General features: G+C 32.6%; 1 protein-coding gene across 1 annotated transcript in view; it reads right to left on the bottom strand.

The window, feature by feature from the left end:
- Sema2a (Semaphorin 2a) overlaps positions 1–19,949 on the bottom strand; it is a 515,286-nt gene that overhangs the window by 57,714 nt on the left and 437,623 nt on the right. The window contains exon 10 of the mRNA XM_085949066.1: positions 1,778–1,932. Within this exon, the coding sequence (XP_085805192.1) occupies positions 1,778–1,932 (155 nt within the window). The remainder of the gene's footprint in view (positions 1–1,777; positions 1,933–19,949) is intronic.

Here is a 19,949-nt window from a genome sequence, read left to right as displayed (position 1 = left end):
TATACAGAGTTCATTGGCGCCATTTTTCAGTGTGCCATCTTACAGAATATTAATTTTCCTATGTCTATCAATTTAAGCACATTTGAAATATACCATACGTTATGTGTTTTAGGTAGTAATACATTATTATTATACCTATAAGTCCAACATTTAAAAAAATATTCAAAATAAATGCTATTTTTTTTAAAACTTAATTTTTGAATAACTTTAATTTATTGGCGGAAATGAATATTCTCAAAATGTGGCAGTTGTATGACAAAGCTTTTGAAAGCTCTGTGCAAGACTAACGTAATTATCGAGTATGTGTTACTATTTCTGAAACATAATTGACGAATATGATAGCATTTGTAATGATGGATCAGTGCATCGGTTACATGAATTGCGCGATGTGAATATATACGTATTAATATTATTATTACAACACAACACCTAGCAATTAAAACCATGAAGATTTCACGTAATTTTATGTAAAGAAAGATAACTGTAGTTTGAGATTTTGATATTTTATTGATATTTTACGAACCGAAGCACTCGATAATTTTACGAAAATATTAAGATAGCTGTTTCTAATTGCTTCTGTATTTTTTTTTATAAAAAGATTATAATTAGATTTTTACAATATTATATGGCAAATCTAGCTCAGACGGTCAATTAATATGTCCACGAGACGGAGCGATAATTCTAAGGATTGCTCCAGTGCGTTCCGGTTAGAGAATCCAATCCCGAGCCAAAATTCTGATCCCGGGATTGGCATTTTTTTCCATTGTTAATATAATTTTTTTATATTTACAAATAACATTGATAAAATCGGTAAAAAATAAATCTAGTAAAATTTATACTATTTAAAACATTTATTGTTAATATTGAATACGTTCAATCTTGGAAGTACATAAGTTTAATGAAGTAAATAATATTGTAATATAAATAATAATGTGAATTTAATATGAGATTGCTGTTTCTGATAGTAAAGACTTAATGAATAAGTTGGCAAGATTTAAAATAGTAAAGCAAATCATGGTGTACTTACGGCCTTTCCGCTTCATAAATCTAATTAGTCAGCCAAATATGAAACTGCCGCAAAACGTATCAGATCATGGTGGAATTACTTTGTTAATGTGCTAAGCATTGTTTTATTCCAATGTGAAAAAATAAAATGAATCGGCAACTTATACATGGGTATAAATCAAACTTCATTTAAACTCAGTTTATTTCTAATGTAGTTATTTATTATTAAAAGTATTTTATTTTCGTTTTTATTTTATTTTCCATAAAAATTGATAAAAAAATCAATCCCGAAAGTTTCGGGATTATGTTTATCAATCCCGGGATTCATAGGTATCGAAAATAGCTCTGGATCCCGGGATTGAAATCCCTAGGTCGGTAGACTGGTTCAAACCCGCGATCCACGGCTTCGTATTTACACAAAGGTGGCCGCTCTATGAGTATAGTAATAATAAAGTAATAAAATAAACGTATTGTGTATTCATTCTTCTTTCATCAAAAATAACATTTGGTAAGAGACGAAGATTACTTTATATTTAATTAAATGGATTAAGTATATCAGTTTTATTCATGAATCCAGTAACTATTACGTAGGTAACTTATAGGAATGGTAAAATATGATAGAATTTAAATATTATTTTGTTTTTTGAGTACAGTTATTAATACTATTGTCCACAGTGGTAAAATTTTCGTGAATCGTGAAGTGTTTAAAAGGAAGAAGGCTTGAAAAATAAATTATATACCAATATACTAATGTATAGTTTAAGCTACTCACTTGTTCCTGCGTAGTAAACAGTATACTCCAGATCATTTCCCAGCATATCGACTTTTAGTCTGTCTACCACCAATTTCATGAAGAATAGATCCCTCTTGTAGTAGACTGGCTTCTCGCTCTCGTGACTCACGGCTGCATCCATCAGTGGATGAGATCTGGAACAAGACAAAAATTAAAATTATCATCTAAATCAGAATCAGACATACAATATTATTCGTTTCGCAAGGTTTAATAACTTATAACTTATATAATATCATAATATTATTACATTTTTCCAAATGACACCTGATAATTTGAAAACACCTCAGATATTTATTTACCTACTGGTTGGGCTATTTATAGTCCCATTCCACTCCTTATCTCTTCACCCACTTCCTAACCCTCAGTGTTATTGTTACAAGACAATCAATAAGCAAATACAGGCCATGAGAGACGGTGTTACAAAGAACATTCAGTTGCATTGCATAAGCGGACGCGTGCGGGCTTCTAATAGCTTTCCGTCGCTTAAGTGATTGACTCAATAGATACAGACTCACATATCATACATAATCTGCGTCATAAAGTGCGGGAGTGTACGAACCGGGTGACCCAAAACAACTATACCGCTCGAGCGAATGTTGAAACCAGACCACGGAACCATCACACATCATCACAAAGGTCAGTGTCTGCCACTCTGTTCCATCGCCCCCACCACTAGATCTGACCTCCACAACATCCCTTAAAATAATTACAGTCCACTTAAAAGCTCAACCACCTACTACGAAAAATCTTTTTTGAAAAAATGTCTTGAACCTGTAACCACTAGATTCGCGTCAACGTGCTTTATCATTTTCCATCGGGATCACCATTTGTAATTGGACGTATTTCTGCAAACAAGATCCAATCCACACGTGTAACATGTTGAGAAAATTCAATATTTGAAGGATGATTGATTTAAAAAATATGATTTGTGATTATTTAATTTAAACATCTGATGGGATACAATAATAAAATCAAATAATCACACATCATTTTAAATCAATCTTAACTCAAATATTCAATTTTCTCAACATATTGCACGTGTGGGTTGGATCTTGTTTGCAGAAATACGTCCAATTGTTTGGTATAATGTCCAACTACTAAGTTTAAATTTATATGGATAAAGGTACATTTTGATTAAGAAAGACTGTTTAAATGGTTGTTTATTGTATACACTACTTGTACACTGTATTAGATACATTTTGATATTGTATATATTTAGATAATGTCAATTTAGTTATCTATCTGAATCTAGTATTTAATAGTTTTACATAATTTTCGGATAAACACTGTATGCGTGATTTCGTACAGAACAGATTAATAAATAGAATTCCCATAGGCTATTCTTCAATACACTACATTTTGACGCAAGGTTTTGAATGTGTGAGTGTTCTACGAAAATGAACCACGCATTATAGACGTGAAATAGTGTGTGTTGCAACCTTCAAATACACCAATATCGTCAGTAGAGCAGTTGTCAAAACGAATGACAAGCGTATTCTTTATACGTGTTTAAGTTTATCCCATGATCTTTCACACTCGATATCAGTTACCTGTTACTGCACACCAATTAGGTATTTCAGTTCCCATTATTTTGAGTTCCCTCGTAGTACGATTATTGAATTGATAGATTATTTTTGAACTGCTTAATTAAAAGGTTTGAAAACGACTAATCATTATATTTAATACAATGTAATATGGTAAGTTCGTGTGACGAGTATTTAATTATCGTCTGAGATCGTTAGTTATAATAGAATAATTTAAATTAAAAAAAATAGACTTAAAAATCTTTATAACGAAGATACTTCTAGAATATTTTTTATATCCAACATTACGATTTAATCGTGAAAAAAATATAAAAAATACTTTTAATATCCGAAGCGCTACTATGCTAATGCCTGTCATACGGACAAAATTAAATAAAAAAAATACCTCAGTTGCTTATAATATTCTCACTTCATGCATAATTTATCCAGCCTTTATGGGGACATAAAATTTTTGAGGACCAACAAAACAACGTTGGGGACAGTTTTTGCATTTCGCGATACCTCTGCAGAGTGGGAACAGGTGCAATTAATATGCAGGGAGGGAGCATTATGCATTAAGCCACCGGCTCCACGAGTATGGTGGGTCTACTTCGTGATACGAAGGCCTTTTTTGATAAAGTGATGGTAGACATATTTGTTGGTGGGTTCAATAATTGTTAAGAAACAATATTTACAACCTTTTTATTAGCTCGTATTATTATTTGTCCGGTGGTTGTTTATCCAGTACAAATCTTGCAATCGATTTTTAACTAACTTCCCGACTAGCTAGACATTTGAAACTTTTAGAATATATCAGAACACGATGCCAATGCATTCTTTTAATACTTTTAGCCATCTTTAAGCAGAATTGAATTCATTTTCAGTTAATTCTGTTTTGTATGGAAAGTTAGAAGAAATCGGTAATCCAATCCACTATTACTGGTTGCTAAGTGGGTGGTCCTAGCAACTAAATTATTAATATATACGTACGTTACTATGGCAATCAAAATGACGTTTCAGTGTTCTACATTTGTTTGTTTGTTTTTTATTTACTACATATCAAGTACAAGTTTGAGCATATTGAGCATAATAATTGAACAGAAAATTTAAAAACGTTGTATATCCAAAGTTCTTTTTATCTTGTAATTATTTTTCTTGTTGAACGATTCAAAGATAACAAATTTTACAAACACAAATTGAAAACATTGACGATTGTCAAATCATGACAGAATAAGAGGGAGTACTATGTAAAATCACATTAGCTCCTTGCACACAACATTAGCGTAGGTTTTTTTTATTAGGTAATTGAAATTATTATTTATTTCATTAAAAATATCATGGATAAAAATATCGTAAGTATTAAATTAGTTTTGATATAGGATTATTAGGCATCGGGCGTTGACATCTAGGAATATTAATAAAGTCATCTCTGTATTTATTTATTCAAAACTACTACATAGCCAAATAAATTAACTCAGTGTTAATTACTGATGCAGTATGCAGGATGCAGTATCAAAAATTTCTCTAATTGTTACGTGTAGGCGTGAGCGTTGAGAAATTACGCGGTTGACCGGTAGAGCAAAAAATAAAAGGAATTTATCTTATCCATCTTAACCAAGTGGTTATCCGTATTAAGTGATTAAGTATCACTGAAAAGTGCGCTCGGCTGTCAACTGAATTGTTGGTAGTTCAAGGCGGACCCTACGTGTTTTCAGTTGTACTAATTTTTCGTTAGACATCAGGCATAATACTATGATAAACTCATGGTATTTGGTATAGCTCGAAAGTCGACAAAGATGTGAAAAATATCCCTCCAGGTAAACATTCCAAATTCATAATCCCACTGGTTTTCTAATAACAGAAGGCCTTTGTGTCACTGGATGATAAAAGTGACGGAGTCAAGCCGTGAAAACTGCTGTCAACCGGCCAGATTATCAGGATCTCAATCCTCACTCATGCGGTCCCGACTAAGGTGGAAAATAATCAGCAATATTCACTTTTACGGGTAATTTTCCAAGTCTTCATCTTCCATGTGGACATTTTATTAATTATGTCAATTTAAACTCAGCCAAAGGACACTTGATAATGTGTGGCGACCCAAGGCCTGAACAAAAACGATGCATAAGTGCGAGTGAGAAAGTATTCGGCACTCTTATAATCTCTGCGACACTCGCTAGAGTAAGATAAAACGTTTACAGATGTGGGAGATAGTTTGCTACGATGCCGCTGACAAATATTAGTTAATTGCTTAACTAAGCGTCGATAACCCTGTTGCTAAAATTGCTATTTTTTGTGTTAAACATAAAGTCAGTGGTAAATATTTTTAGTTAATTAAGTAGAAAAGATGGTTCTGTGTGTTGTATTAAAATGTGGTAGCCGTACTGATAAGCGTTTACGTTTCAGTAAGTTAATACGTGTTCGTAATAATTTATTTGTGTATTATTATGTATTTTAATATTAAGTAACCTAGTGTTTCTTTAAAATAACTAAAATTACGGATATCTTTACCTAATGGTTGCATTTTGACCGCTTAAAAATACTATATAACGTAAAAAAAATAGAAAATTATATTTTAATTCTGAGCGTCTAGTGCGAGCACTTTGGGCGAGCACTAGCGAAATGGTCTATGGTCTCAAACATTTGTATACGAATGCGTTCGCTCTCCCACAAACCAAACGCATGGCACGCAGCTTCATTTAGCAATGCAATGGGTGGCGTCTAGATGCATCTATAGTCTAAGGTGCGACCTCTGTCTTGGGTAATTATTCCCAGGCACAAAAACTGTTGATATTCAGTCAAACGTATAGCCTTGTGATACGCTCGATTAAGATAGAGTATGGTGTGCGTCATATTAGTTTTGTGGCTCCATGTTTGCACTATAGGTACTTACCATGCGTAGAAAATATTTCAAAAGATTTCTATTCCCGAAATACTACGTACTACCCCTTTAAGAAATTTTCAACTATTTCTAATACTGAAAAGCTCTATTACGTACTATTTTCATTTTATTTAGACTTTTTCAGACTTTAAATAGTACAGCATTGTAAATGCGACATTCAAGTGGATCGCTATTTAGAATTCTCATAACATCAACTATTACTGTATCTTGTATGTACGCTATCCTGCTTTTATAAGAACAAGCAGAATTTACGTTCCCACTGAGTGACATTTAGTGTCGTGGCTAGATTCTATTTCACGCAATAATTCCAGTGAATGTACATAAGTCATAGGTTAGGTATTTAAAACTATTAATTTTATTAAAGAAACGTCAAATTACTCACATGACGAGAGTTTGTAGATAAAACTACTTATTATTACGTATAAACATTTTCGATATCATTTTCCAGAGTCGAGAATCGCGACTCAATTCAATACTATTCAAATTTAAATTCAAATTCAATTTTTTTTATACATACTGTGAACATTAGAAATTATAAATTCAAGACGTTCACAACACGACATTTAAAAACGAAGAAATAGTATTAAAACAATTTTGAAAATAGCCGATATACTGGATTATTTGTTAAGTTAGGTTAGGTTTTCATTCATGAATTCATGAATTTTGCCAAAATCAGCTATGCAAATTAAATGGTACTGTTCGGTTATCAGGAATACAGCGGAAAACACATTTTGAAAATACCCGATATATTGGATTATTTGTTAGTTTGGGTTAGTTTAGGTTAGGTTAGGTTGGGTTAGGTTACGTTAGGTTAGTTTTGGTAAGGTTAACCTAACAAATAATCCAGTTTATCGGCTATTTTCAAAATGTGTTGTATTCATGATAACCGAACTGTACCAATTAAATTAATGTCCATTTTGAATAAAATAAAATTGGAGACCGTATAGTATACGGTCATCTCTTTCCGATAGCCTCCTTAGCTCATGGCAAAATGTGCCACGGTGAAACGTTTTACGTACAATTTATATGTAACAATAGTGGGGACCGGCTTTTATTAAGTAAAACATGTTGGTTTGTGGAAAATATAATCTATCACGACTCATTAACATGATGTAGTTGACTGTGATGCTGAGAATGGTCGGAATCCTTAGTTGGAGCGGTGTCAACAGTACAGAGGATGTCGCGGGCGGAAGGAACCGGAAGTGCCGCCTCGTAAAGCGACTTCCGGTGAGCGGAAACCGCGTCACGATTAGCCTTGCGAAGTGCCCGGACTTTTACACCGTCGTAAATAATATTGGTGCATCGATTTTGAGGGTTTGCTAGTCTATTAAATATTTGCATAATATGTATCACGTCGATGCCTTCCTTATCAACAATGGATATGTGTTATAAATGATTAATTGTTTTTATAGTATAATATATTTAAAGGTATTAAATAAAACCTTCTTCTGTGACAACGGAGCTCAAACTTATATAAATGAAAGTGAAGATAAAAAGGTGAACCATGGTAAAATAGCTGCAGGCTTTTATGAGCATATACCCAATTGATAATTATTGAGTTAACATTTACTTGCTATAACTCAATTTAAAAAATAGGATCAGCGCATCTATTCTATATACAAGACTGCTATCGGCAGCTATCGAGGGTAGTTTTTAACATGTTTGTATTGAAGTATTATAATTGTTACAATAAGTTAGCCGTCTAAACAGTCAAAACTGTTGATCTCGCTCAAAAATTTAGCATAGCAAGTATTGTAACAATTATAACTAACTTATTGTATTTTTTACAATAAGTGCTAATACTTCAATACAAAAATATGAAAAACTACCCTCGATAGCTGCCGATAGTGGCCGATAGCAGTCTAGTGTACTTATAGAATATATGCGCAGGTGGGCATACAGAAAAAATGAATGGATTGAGAGGGGTATTTAAAAAAATGTCCATAATGTTTTATTGATTTTAAATGCGGCGAGAGAGGAGGGGGGGGGATTTAACAATAACTCGTTACTACTTTTTACTAGTTTTTTGTCGCTTCTACAGCGAAATGACGCATTTTCGGGTGCATTTTTCATACCCAGACATTCTGAGATTTGAGTCTAGCGATGAATATTCATTTTAATTACTAAGTGTTATTGACGTAATATTACTTGATAGGATACTTCAATGTACCTATTAGTTGATTGTTTTGATCACTTTTTGAATTTGCTATTATAAATGCCTGTTGTGTTGACTATTCTTTAGTTGAAAATGTCCCTCTGAGGCAGACGAAACTGGTACAGATATTAAATAAAAGTGGAATAAGTACGATAAAAATAGCGTTTTATTAAATTCACTGCTGACCAGATAATTACTAATTAATTACCACATTTAAATATCATGTTAATTATATCTAATGGCCAACTAATACAAACGCGCCAGTCGCGTTATCAGCACTAAATGAGTTTTAAATTAAATTAATAATAATAGGTGGGCAAATTCGGTATTGAATAATAACATTATAACTATCAAAATTATACAGATTTAATACAGGGTAAATCACTGTAAATAGGGTATTTATTATTCAATTCTATTTAACAGTTAAAAATATGCTAGTGATGCTAATTTAACTATGAACATAAATTTTAAATATTTGTGATATGAATATAGCATAAAATGATAAACAAACACTTTGGTATGATATATATTATATACTACGCGGGTTGAATTCATATTTGCTACAAGAAATGCAATTCTAATACGAATTCGAATGAGCGCTCGATAGTCATCAATTGAGAATGCAATTTTCAACTGGGAAACATATTTCACGGAGACTTCACGTGCGGCTATAACCACTAACTGGAAATTTGAAATACGTATAACCACAATAATTAAAATATAACGCGTTGATACAATATGGCCTTACGTTTAGAATAAATATGAACAACGTTATTGAGCTTCATTAAAAATCAGATCCATTAAATGTATTACGGTTAATAAAGATATTTTATTTTTTTGTTTGACCATGTCCGATCCTAATAGGATCATATGGGCCCCACAGAGTGGAGGTTTGCATTAACAGATTTTATTTTTACGAGAAGTGGATGTCAGCCACTTACTCAACCTATTAGGTCCATACTCTGACTCATACACAAATTGAAAAACAATATGTGTATTTGTCAGACCCAGGATTCGAACCTGGGACCCTCGACACTATAGACCGGCGCTTAAGCCACGCGGCTATCGTGGGTGATAAAGATAAGTAAGTATTAAATATTTAAATGTTCTTGTAAGTAAATTATATAAAAATAATAAAAGATAAAAATAACTTTTTATATACCTACCACGTTTTTAAATTTTCTGTTGAATCATATAAACTTGACAATTCTGTGTTTTAATAAATACTTTTTTTTGTACTGATAGAAATACTGAATAAATATAGAATACTGAAATGTCATTTTGACAATTCATATCGATTTCCATAGCAACGCACGTAAATATTAATAATTTAGTTGCTAGGACCCCCTTAGCAAACCAGTAATAATGTTTTACTTTTTAAGATTTTTTTCCATACGAAACGGAATTAACTGAAAATTAATTCAATTCTGCACAAAAATGGCTAAAAGTATTTAAAGAATGCCTTGTCGTCGTGTTCTGATATATTTTATAAGTTTCAAAGGTCTAGTTAGTCAAGAAGTTAGTCCAACACAAATCTCGGACAAACAATACGGAATACAGCGAAAAACGCATTTTGAAAATAGCCGATAAACTGGATTATTTGTTATTTGCTTAACGATCAAAAAAAATGTACTTAATAGAAATACTGAATAATGAAATATCATTCCATATTGATTTCCATAGTACCGCCCGTATATAATAATAATTTAGTTGCTAGGACCCCCTAGCAAACAATAATGGTATCGAAATAATTCATACAAAACAGAATTAACAAAAAATGAATCCAATTCTATTTAAAGACGGCTAAAAGTATTAAAAAAATGTATTGGCATCGTGTTCTGATATATTTAAAGAGTTTCAAATATCTAGCTAGTCGGGAAGTTAGTTAAAAATCGATTGCAAGATTTGTACCGGACAAACAACCACCGGACAAATAATAAGAATGCGACCTAAGAAAAACGTTGTAAAAAGTACTGAAATCCGGTAGTAGAATACTTTTTAAATAAATTAAGTTTACTACGTTATAATTGCAGTAATTGCATGCTTAACCTATATTTTATATAAAACGTCAGGTGATGGGAGTAAGTCAAAAGAAATGAATTAGTGGATAAAAATAATTATAGCGTTCATAGCTTGTCAACAGATGGTGCTGACTATTGAATCCAGTTAAAATATAAATAGTAGCCGTGGAAAAATAAACTAAGCCAATTTGCAATTTATTGTCCAAATAGTGATTAATTTTGTTGGGGAAGCTTAACGAACTGACGCCTCGCTGTAATGCGACAAGAGAACAATAATAGATCGAGCCACGAAAGAGGAACGATCACTACACCACCTATAATAATTATTATTAGGTATATCGAATACAGACAAGAAATTGTTTTTCGACCATGTCTGATCCTGATAGGATCTCCACAGATAGGACCTCCACAGAGTGGAGGTTTGTATTGACAGATTTTTGTTTTTTACGAGAAATGGATGTCAGCTACTTGCTCAACATATTAGGTCCATACCCTGACACACACAAATTGAAAAACAACATGTGTATTTGCCAGACCCAGGATTCGAACCTGGGACCCACGGCTTTATAGTCCAACGCTGAAGCCGCGCGGCCACCGTGGGGCTGGAAGCCGGCTAGAAATTTTACTAATAATAAACTCATATGTCTGTGGCTGTCATCGGATACTCAGATTTCAATTATTATAATATTATTTATTAAAATTCATTTTTAGGTACAATAAATTGTAATGTTATGAGATAGCGGATCTGCAATTTCATAACATTACGAATTAATGTTACTAATTTCATCATAATTTCAAAATATTATTTCATAGTGTAAATATGTATAAATACCGGGTCAGAATTGATTGGACATCTCACTCGATTACAAGTTCCCGTCAAAGACACTTCGCACCGAACTACCGTTATATTTATTATATTGCATCGATTGTATCATTGTAGTTATTTGAAATAGTAAATAAATTCTCGTCTCCTCCTTCACCACGAACAAGTACTACCGTCTTTCATCGGCAATACCTATCATATATCGAACCAAATAATACCACATGTATACAAGAATCCTAGTGCCGAAAGAACTATAAACAAAAATCTATTTTTAAAGAAGTATTCTGGGTGTGAGAGGTAAAATAGATTTTTTGAAGAAGGCAATCTTTTCAATTGAGGCAAAAAACAAAAAAATGTTACTTGTATCGTTTACTGAGCAATGTAAACTAATGACATTAGGTCTGCAGTGGCATTAATTGGCAAAAATATTAAATGAAAGCTCGAGCGGTAATGTAGTTCACTACATTATCATTTGTTTTGAAACAAATGAAACACTTTGTCACTTGTTTCTTTTGATTCCATCAGTGTTTCCGTGTTCATTGTTCAGTGTTTTTATTATTTGCGAATATTCTTTCACACAATAAAAGTTTTAAATAATGGTAATAACTGAAAACCTACAGGTAAATTTAATAAAATACAGGAGTCGATCGAGCGAGCTTTTTTAGAGAGGGTGGTTTTCATATATTGAAAAACTACATATTATTTGGTCACTATAGATTAGAATGTGTGAAGAAGACATCACTGTCCGGTTTCAAATATTATTAGATTACATTTTTTTGCTGAAACTAGCAATCTAATGATCGGGTAGCTAACGCTTCTATCGGTATAATTTGAAATTATGTCGCGAAAGGGTAAGAATTTTGAATAAATTAAATAAAATTTGGTCTGTTTAGTTCGTTTACTCATTTGACCTAAACGTTATTACAAATTATCGGTTCGCCTAATGCCGCGTAACGCACCATAAATCATAAACAATTAAACTCATTACCCAACCATCAATTCAACAAAATACAGAGTAACTCAAAAAAATCGGGAAAATAGTAGTGACTAAAAACCAGAACACGGTGCCAACCTCATCATCATTAAAGGTCAGTGCCTGGAATCTTTTTATACCCCCCAGCATCTAAACCATCCCATCCTATTACAGTCCACTAAAAAACGCGACCAAAATACTATGATAAATACCAACTAATATTACAAAATATCGATCAAGCTGACTTTATATGTATCACTCATCCTTCGTGAATAGACCAGTAATCCGATGATCCTGCTATTTTTAATTTGATATAAAATAATAACAACTCTGATACATAGTTAAGTGGTAAGCTGCACTAGTTTTCGCTATACCCCTTCTCTATATATAAAAGTAATTATTTTTCACAATGATAACGCAACCAATTAGTAAATTTGATTATTCAAATCGCAGTAAGTACGTTTATAAAATTGGAAAATGAGTATATTTATTCAGTCGATAATATTATTTTATCTATATTAGTTCTCTAGTGCAGTGCTCCGCAATTTTTTCTCACCCACGGCACACCAAAGGTCCGCGGCACACGACACGTAAAACAATTTAAACACCAAAACATGTACCCCAAATTCCAAAGGGGGACCCCAGGCTAGGATCTTTGTCGGCCCCCTTTACCTACAGCTAAGGTTAAAGACTGTATGATACTCTAAAACAGCGTTTTTCAAATGGTGTTCGAGGTAAAATTAATGGTATTGATTGTATGTTTAGCGATTTCTTGTATTTATTAATACATGCACTTGAATTATGGTTAGTTGTCGGGTTAAGAATATTTTTATTATTTTCTGAGTATTGACATAATAATAATAAATTGTATCCTACAATCGCATGTTTTAAAATATTAATACCAGCAAAGTAAAATGGCGACTTTTTTTACTATTAGAGCAAAATTATAATTTGTGTTTATTTTACTTATCTGGTTGACCTGACATGTCAGCCCCCCCTGAGCCTGGGCACCCAGGCTAGAGCCTTATCAGCTCCCCCTTGTGGATAATATTAAATGTACATATTTCCATGTATTTGTATTATCAATGTATTAACTAATTAATGTGATAACTGGGCTTGTTTCAATGAACGTGAAAGTTTTATATATTTTGACTTGATATTTGAAAGAGCAACCCGAAGTTTTCGGTCAAGACCCTTCAAGCAAGACTGCTTATTATTTTTAATTATAACATGAGTTGAAGAACTTTGCTCACCTAGATGTGTCTTAGGAAATGGGACCTGAAATACGATATCCTTGTCGGAAATCCGAGGATATTCTTTACTAACCGAAATCCAGAAAATAGCCAATGGAACATCGTCGAAGTTCAGTTGTGGCGTCCCGTCATTTTTCAATTCAACCAATTCCTCTCGAATTTATGGGGAAAGCGTTTCTATAGAATTTTCGACATTGGTTCCAAAGGGTTTCGAATCCAGTCGTATTGATTGTATGAAAGTAATGATGACCTTTCTTTTGCAGCGAAGTTAAATTTTTTTAAGACGGATCCAAAATTAATTGTTTGTTTTCAATGGTGGTCTGGTAGGTCCTTTGGTACATTTGTAGATATCCTTGTCTTCCTCTCCTTCTAATTTATCAGAGGACGTCAATATATTTTCAATATGACCGTGTATTATTTTATAAGGTTCATGCAGGTGGTCAAATATATTACCAGCCATGTACGCAAATTTGGCTATTAAAAAAAGTAAAAGGGCCTGCTTTCCTGGAACTAGGCAGCTCAGGCAGTCAAATAGTTTTTGATATAATTCTCATAAACAATTTGTACCCACAAGTTATTTACTACAGTTTTTAATTGTACTTCTATAGTACTCCCCTCTTCAATGGGCACTTTTAACTTAAAGTCACATAAATTCAATCAAAACACGCTTGAGTGTATAGAAACCTCAGTCTTGGGTAACTACTTGTGCGACATTCCTGGTCATACACATCCAAACGTGCAGTCCCGTGATTAAGGCCGGGTGTGGTACGGGGTAGATATGGTTTAGTGGAGCCATTAGTTTCAATGTACACCAAAAAAATTAAACATTATATTTTTATACTAGATAACTGAATATTTGTAATAAAAATATTCATATCACAATGAATATCAACTTTAAAGTATTGTTTAGTTAATACTAATTTATTTTTTGTCTTTAAAAAATATAAAAATAGCGTTAAAAAAAGTAAAGGCTGACTCTGTTGAAAGCGAAATGACAACATAATAGAACATGTCATCGCATTCAAAAGATAAGCTTTCTTCCACGTGAAATGAATAAAGGCCGACGTCCACACACTTATTATTTTTGATCTTTCAACAGTCCATTGTTGACCGCGCAAAGTGAAACTAGAACGTCGAGTGGCCTAAAAAGCAATTTTTATTGTCGTCCCCTCCCGCGCTTCCCCTTTTCCCGCTGAAAACATTAATCAAAAGTTCAACCAAGTTTGAAATTGGAAAAGGTCTATCATCAACGTCGAGCCACAATGAAAAAATGTACGAATCAATTTTATGCCGGTAGTCGGTGACGTATGATGCAGTGTGGTCTAAAATATCTAGATACATAATTTTCTAACAATATACAATCATCACTTAAAAATATCGTATTAGTATGTTATATTTTATTTATTGGTAAGATATTATAAGCTGCGTGAGGTCAGTATGTTACTTTTTAAGCAAATTGGTGTAATATTATTACAATTTTTGTGAGAAATTTTAAGCTGTTTGCGGTGTCGCAAATATAATGTCGGTTATACAATGCAACACTTGCTTAGGATATTTAGAGGTACTCATAAAACATCACAAACTACAATATATACGTAATACGTAGGTGCAGTAAAATTAAAAGTTAAAATAAGCCGTCACTCTGTTGACCATATAAATCTCTCCAGTGCACAAGACTGCTATCCGCAGCTATCGTGTGTAGTTTTTCATATATTTGTATCGAAGTAATATAATTGTTACAATAAGTTAGCCGTCTAAACAGTCATAACTGTCTATCTCGCTCTAAAATTTAGCAAACACGAGAGAGGTGCTGTTAAAACATAGCACTTATTGTAACAAATACAACGAACCTATTGTAATTGTTACAATAAGTGCTATTACTTTCATACAAAACTACCCTCGATAGTTGCCGATAGGAATCTTTTGTATAGAATAGATGCGCTGGTAAAGCCTTATCTAAGTATTTTACTACAATTTTTTTGGTAACGATGACTTTATGATATTTAATTGTAAATATTAAAACATTTCTGTTTCATATTAAAGCCTGTTAATCATACAGCTTTTGAATGATTTATTAAATAAATAATAAAAAAAATCGTATGAATCTATTCATAAATAATGACAACGTTACATTTTTTGAGGCACACTGCATATGCAATAAATTCATAAACGCACGCGGTGAATATAATACATTGCAAAATTGGCCCGATAACGAAAAACGGCGGATATTTTTTTTATATCTGGCAATTCTATTATTGAATATTTTGACAGGCGACTAAAAATCGAGCCCAAATCCGTGGTGTGTAAAATACTTATTGCAATTTTAACGAATATATGCAGTTTCAGTTGGCTGACGGATATATTGCATTCATATTATTGCGTTAAATTAAATTAAAATATTGATGGCTATCAGAATGAAAAGCCTTCATATTTTGGCGGACAACGGAAGTACTTATATAATTTCAGTTCGTATCCATGGAACCAAAATGTGACGAAGAATTAAAATAATATTTTTTAAAAACCTTAAAAATTCATATAATATAAATATATTTATGATTAGTATTTATATCAATGCAATATAGTTTACTATATCAACTCAATAATAGGTAGGTACACAATATAATTGGACATAGTTATACAGAAAGTAGCCATTCCACAAAAAATAAAAAATGAGATATGATATAGATCAGATGCGAGAAGGTTTTCTCTACGTTCTGCTGAAAATACCCAAGCCACAAAAAAAATATTCTTGAAATAAAGTGCCATTATCTCAGCTCGACATTATTGTGGACTGGCTACATTCTGCATAACTACGTTCAATTTTGATAACACATGATTTTGATGTACCGTACTATATTTTTAATAAGTATTAAAAAAAAAACAATTATTTGTGAAATAAATTTTACAATATATTAACACATTAATTTCATTTTATTATTAACACTCCCGTTACTGTAATGTCAACTTGGGTGACCCGATCCATTAAACTGCAAATGTTTCAAATTAATATCAATTTCGTCATCTTCATATTTCGGCTATTCCTAGAATCATTAATATTACATCAAAATTAAAATTATATTATTTTCAAAATACATACCTGTCTCAAATTAATTACATAATACATTGCAAAGAGAGTCGCGTTCAATTGCGAATAAAAAAGATTTATCTAAAAGTATATGTGAAAAAGGGAGACATAGGTACTCAATTGTGAGAAAGTAGTATAAAAGTAAGCAGTGAGATAAAGATAGTATGTATTATGATTTGTAGGTTATAAAACTGTATAGAAATACTCGTATAATTATAATTAAGTTTTGATGCATTTTTGATTATTTTATAGATAAAACAAATAGCGAATAATGATGAAACCTTATAAAACTTATTTATGTTGCCAAATTATGCATTTTATTTTTACCAACTGTAATATTGTCAATCTCGTACGGTAACCCAAAGTGACATCACTGAAACGGGCGGAATTTATAAGCATCGTAAAGGGAAGGTTAAATTCAAATTTATATCGTCTAGAATAGTTAGTGATAATTTGATAAGAAACATTATTTTATAAAGCAATTTATTCCATTTCCTCCTATTACCTTTTGTTAAAAATACTGATTTAGTGCATATCATCATCATCATCATCAGCCGGGGTCAATTTACTGCTGGATGAAGGCCTCCCCAAGCTTTCTCCAACTCTCTCGGTCCTGTGTCGTTCGCTGCCACGTATTTCCGCCGAACTTTACCAGTTCATCAATCCAGCGGCTTTTAGGGCAACCCTGTGGCCGTTTCGTACCCCTTGGGTACCATTGGATGACGGCATTTGTCCAGCGGCCGTCCTTTTGGCGAGCAATGTGCCCCGCCCATCTTCATTTCAGCTGTTTGGCAACGTCTATTACATCGCGTACTCTTGTGTGCATATGATTCAGAGTATTAATTTATGGTAATTCTGTCTTTAGATATTATCACCGTCAACTAAAATACTCTTTCCCTGATAGTTTAAAATAAGTACAAGGCTCACTGCATAATATATATATATACCAGGTCGATTAATTTATAGACTATTAATATATCTAAAGTTAGTTTTAAAGAATTCAATTTATTTGTGTTATCAAATCGATGTACTCGTACATGCCTACGTATTTCATTCATACCGTATATGTTGAGAGGACTCCTTAATAAAGGGCTAGCTAGTGTGATAAGACGCTACTGAGTATTAAAAAATACAAAGACAAGAGTTGTGCTGCAATTATTTTACAACGTTTTTATTAGCTCGTATTCTTGTTTGTCCGGTGGTTGTTTGTCAAGTACAAATCTTGCAATCGATTTTTAACTAACTTCCCGACTAGCTAGACATTTTAAACTTTTAGAATATATCACGATGCCAATGTATTCTTTTAATACTTTCAGCCATCTTTAAGCAGAATTGAATTCATTTTCAGTTAATTCTGTTTTGTATGAAAAGTTATTTCAGAAAAATCCATAAAAAGTATAAGACTATTATTGGTTGCTAAGGAGGTGGTCCTAGCAACAAAATTATTAATATATACGTGCGTTACTATGGAAATCAAAATGACATTTCAGTATTCTATATTTGTTTATTTGTTTGTTTTTTATTTACTTTATACCAAGTACAAATTTGAGCATATTGAGCATAATAATTCAACAGAAAATTTTAAAACGTTGTATATAAAAAGTTCTTTTTATCCTGTAATTATTTAAAATTTATCTCCCAAAATACTTATAAATATGTAAAAGCTTTTTAAATCTTTCCGATGCAACGAAAGCCTACTGCGCTTCAAAGAAAACTGCCACTGCACTCCTTAGTAGCGTAAACATAACTTATTTGTAGTAATTAATTACCTACACAATTCATAGCTTAGTTAATTGCAACGCTATAAATAAATACACGCAGACAGATCAAACGGTCTCGTTGAAATGAATTGCACCCCCTGTATATATTAACTGAGCTACTGAGCATATTCCAAAGATAAAGTATGTTTAAGTGAAATTAAAGCTACCGTGTGTTCTTTTTTGTTCCGTAAAAATATTGCACCCAGTAGTGCAGTTTTGCGATAGAAGTGAACGCAGCTTAAAAAGAACTCGGAATGCATACAAATTGCAGTTAATTTCGGTGGGAGAACACAGTGGCGTCAGGTATAAAAATATTAATATAATTTAAGGTAATAAAAAGATATCTAATTGTTTTGTGTCTTCGTATTATTATTTTAATATGGTGATAGACCCTAATGGATTGCTTTGAGAGAAAGATCCTGAGGCGGATATACGGACCCATGAATGATGGTGGGGAGTGGAGAATTAGGTACAACACGGAACTATACCGCTTATACCAAGATTCAAAACTCTCCACCTTCATAAAACTACAGAGGCTAAACTGGGCAGGCCATGTCCAGCGCATGCCTGAGTCATGGATACTGAAGAAGATCCTAGAAGGAAACCCAGGGGGAAAATGTCAGTGGGAAAGCCACGCACACGATGGTGTGATAACATTACAAAAGATGCCAACCAGCTGCTAAAAATCATGAACTGGAAAAGACGTGCGGAGGACCGTTCCGGCTGGAGGACGGCGGTGGAGGAGGCCAAGGCTCGACTTAAGCTGTAGCGCCATCGAAGAAGATGAAGATAGACCCTAATGCACTGAAAAATATATTACGCAAAAGCATAGATTGTTAATGTTTATGTGATGCAATTACGTTGTAGATGACTATGGTCTCAGTATTACGAATTACATTTTGCATAACACTTATACAATCATATAAAAAATTTATGTCTTTATCCAGTAACTTTTTGATTTATAAAAATATGTAAAATGGACTTCCACTGTGTAAATATTATCTCAATTAAAATAGTTACTATTGTGTAGTGTATCTACTAAATGCATTCTACGAATTTTATATGTGGTTAGGTTTTTAATAGTGAATGGATTATACGCAATATTTAAGAATGGAAGAACCTTAAAACACACAAATTAAAAAAAAAAAAAACATAGAAAAAAAGGGTACTGTTCGGTTATACGGCATACAGCGGAAAACACATTTTGAAAATAGCCGATAAACTGGAATATTTGTTAGGTTACCCTAACCAAACCTAACCTAACCTAACCTAACCCAACCTAACCTAACCTAAACTAACCCAAACTAATAAATAACCCAGTAAATCGGCTATTTTCAAAATGTGTTTTCCGCCTTATTCCGTATAACCGAACAGTAGCAAAAAAAGTTTAATCAAATTGGACTCGATTCCTTATCTGTTAAGCTACCAATCCATTTATAAATCATGCAAATAATCAAAACATGAAACGAGTTAGTTTAAATTCTGCCAATAGAATGCCAATCAGCTTTTGTAAATAACCAAGGTGATTATATATTACTCAAGCCGGGTGTTTATCCAAACCTAGTCAGTTGGTTTTAAAAAAAAAATCGGTGCAATGGAGTCATAATAAAATTGTTAGGACAGCTACTGACGCTTTTCAATAGTATATATAAATTCACT

Source organism: Rhyacophila brunnea, unplaced genomic scaffold (assembly GCF_057557595.1).
Source record: "Rhyacophila brunnea isolate RB1 unplaced genomic scaffold, BYU_Rbru_1.0 scaffold_21, whole genome shotgun sequence".
Lineage (NCBI taxonomy): Eukaryota > Metazoa > Arthropoda > Insecta > Trichoptera > Rhyacophilidae > Rhyacophila > Rhyacophila brunnea.
This window is presented reverse-complemented; position numbering and strand designations above follow the sequence as displayed.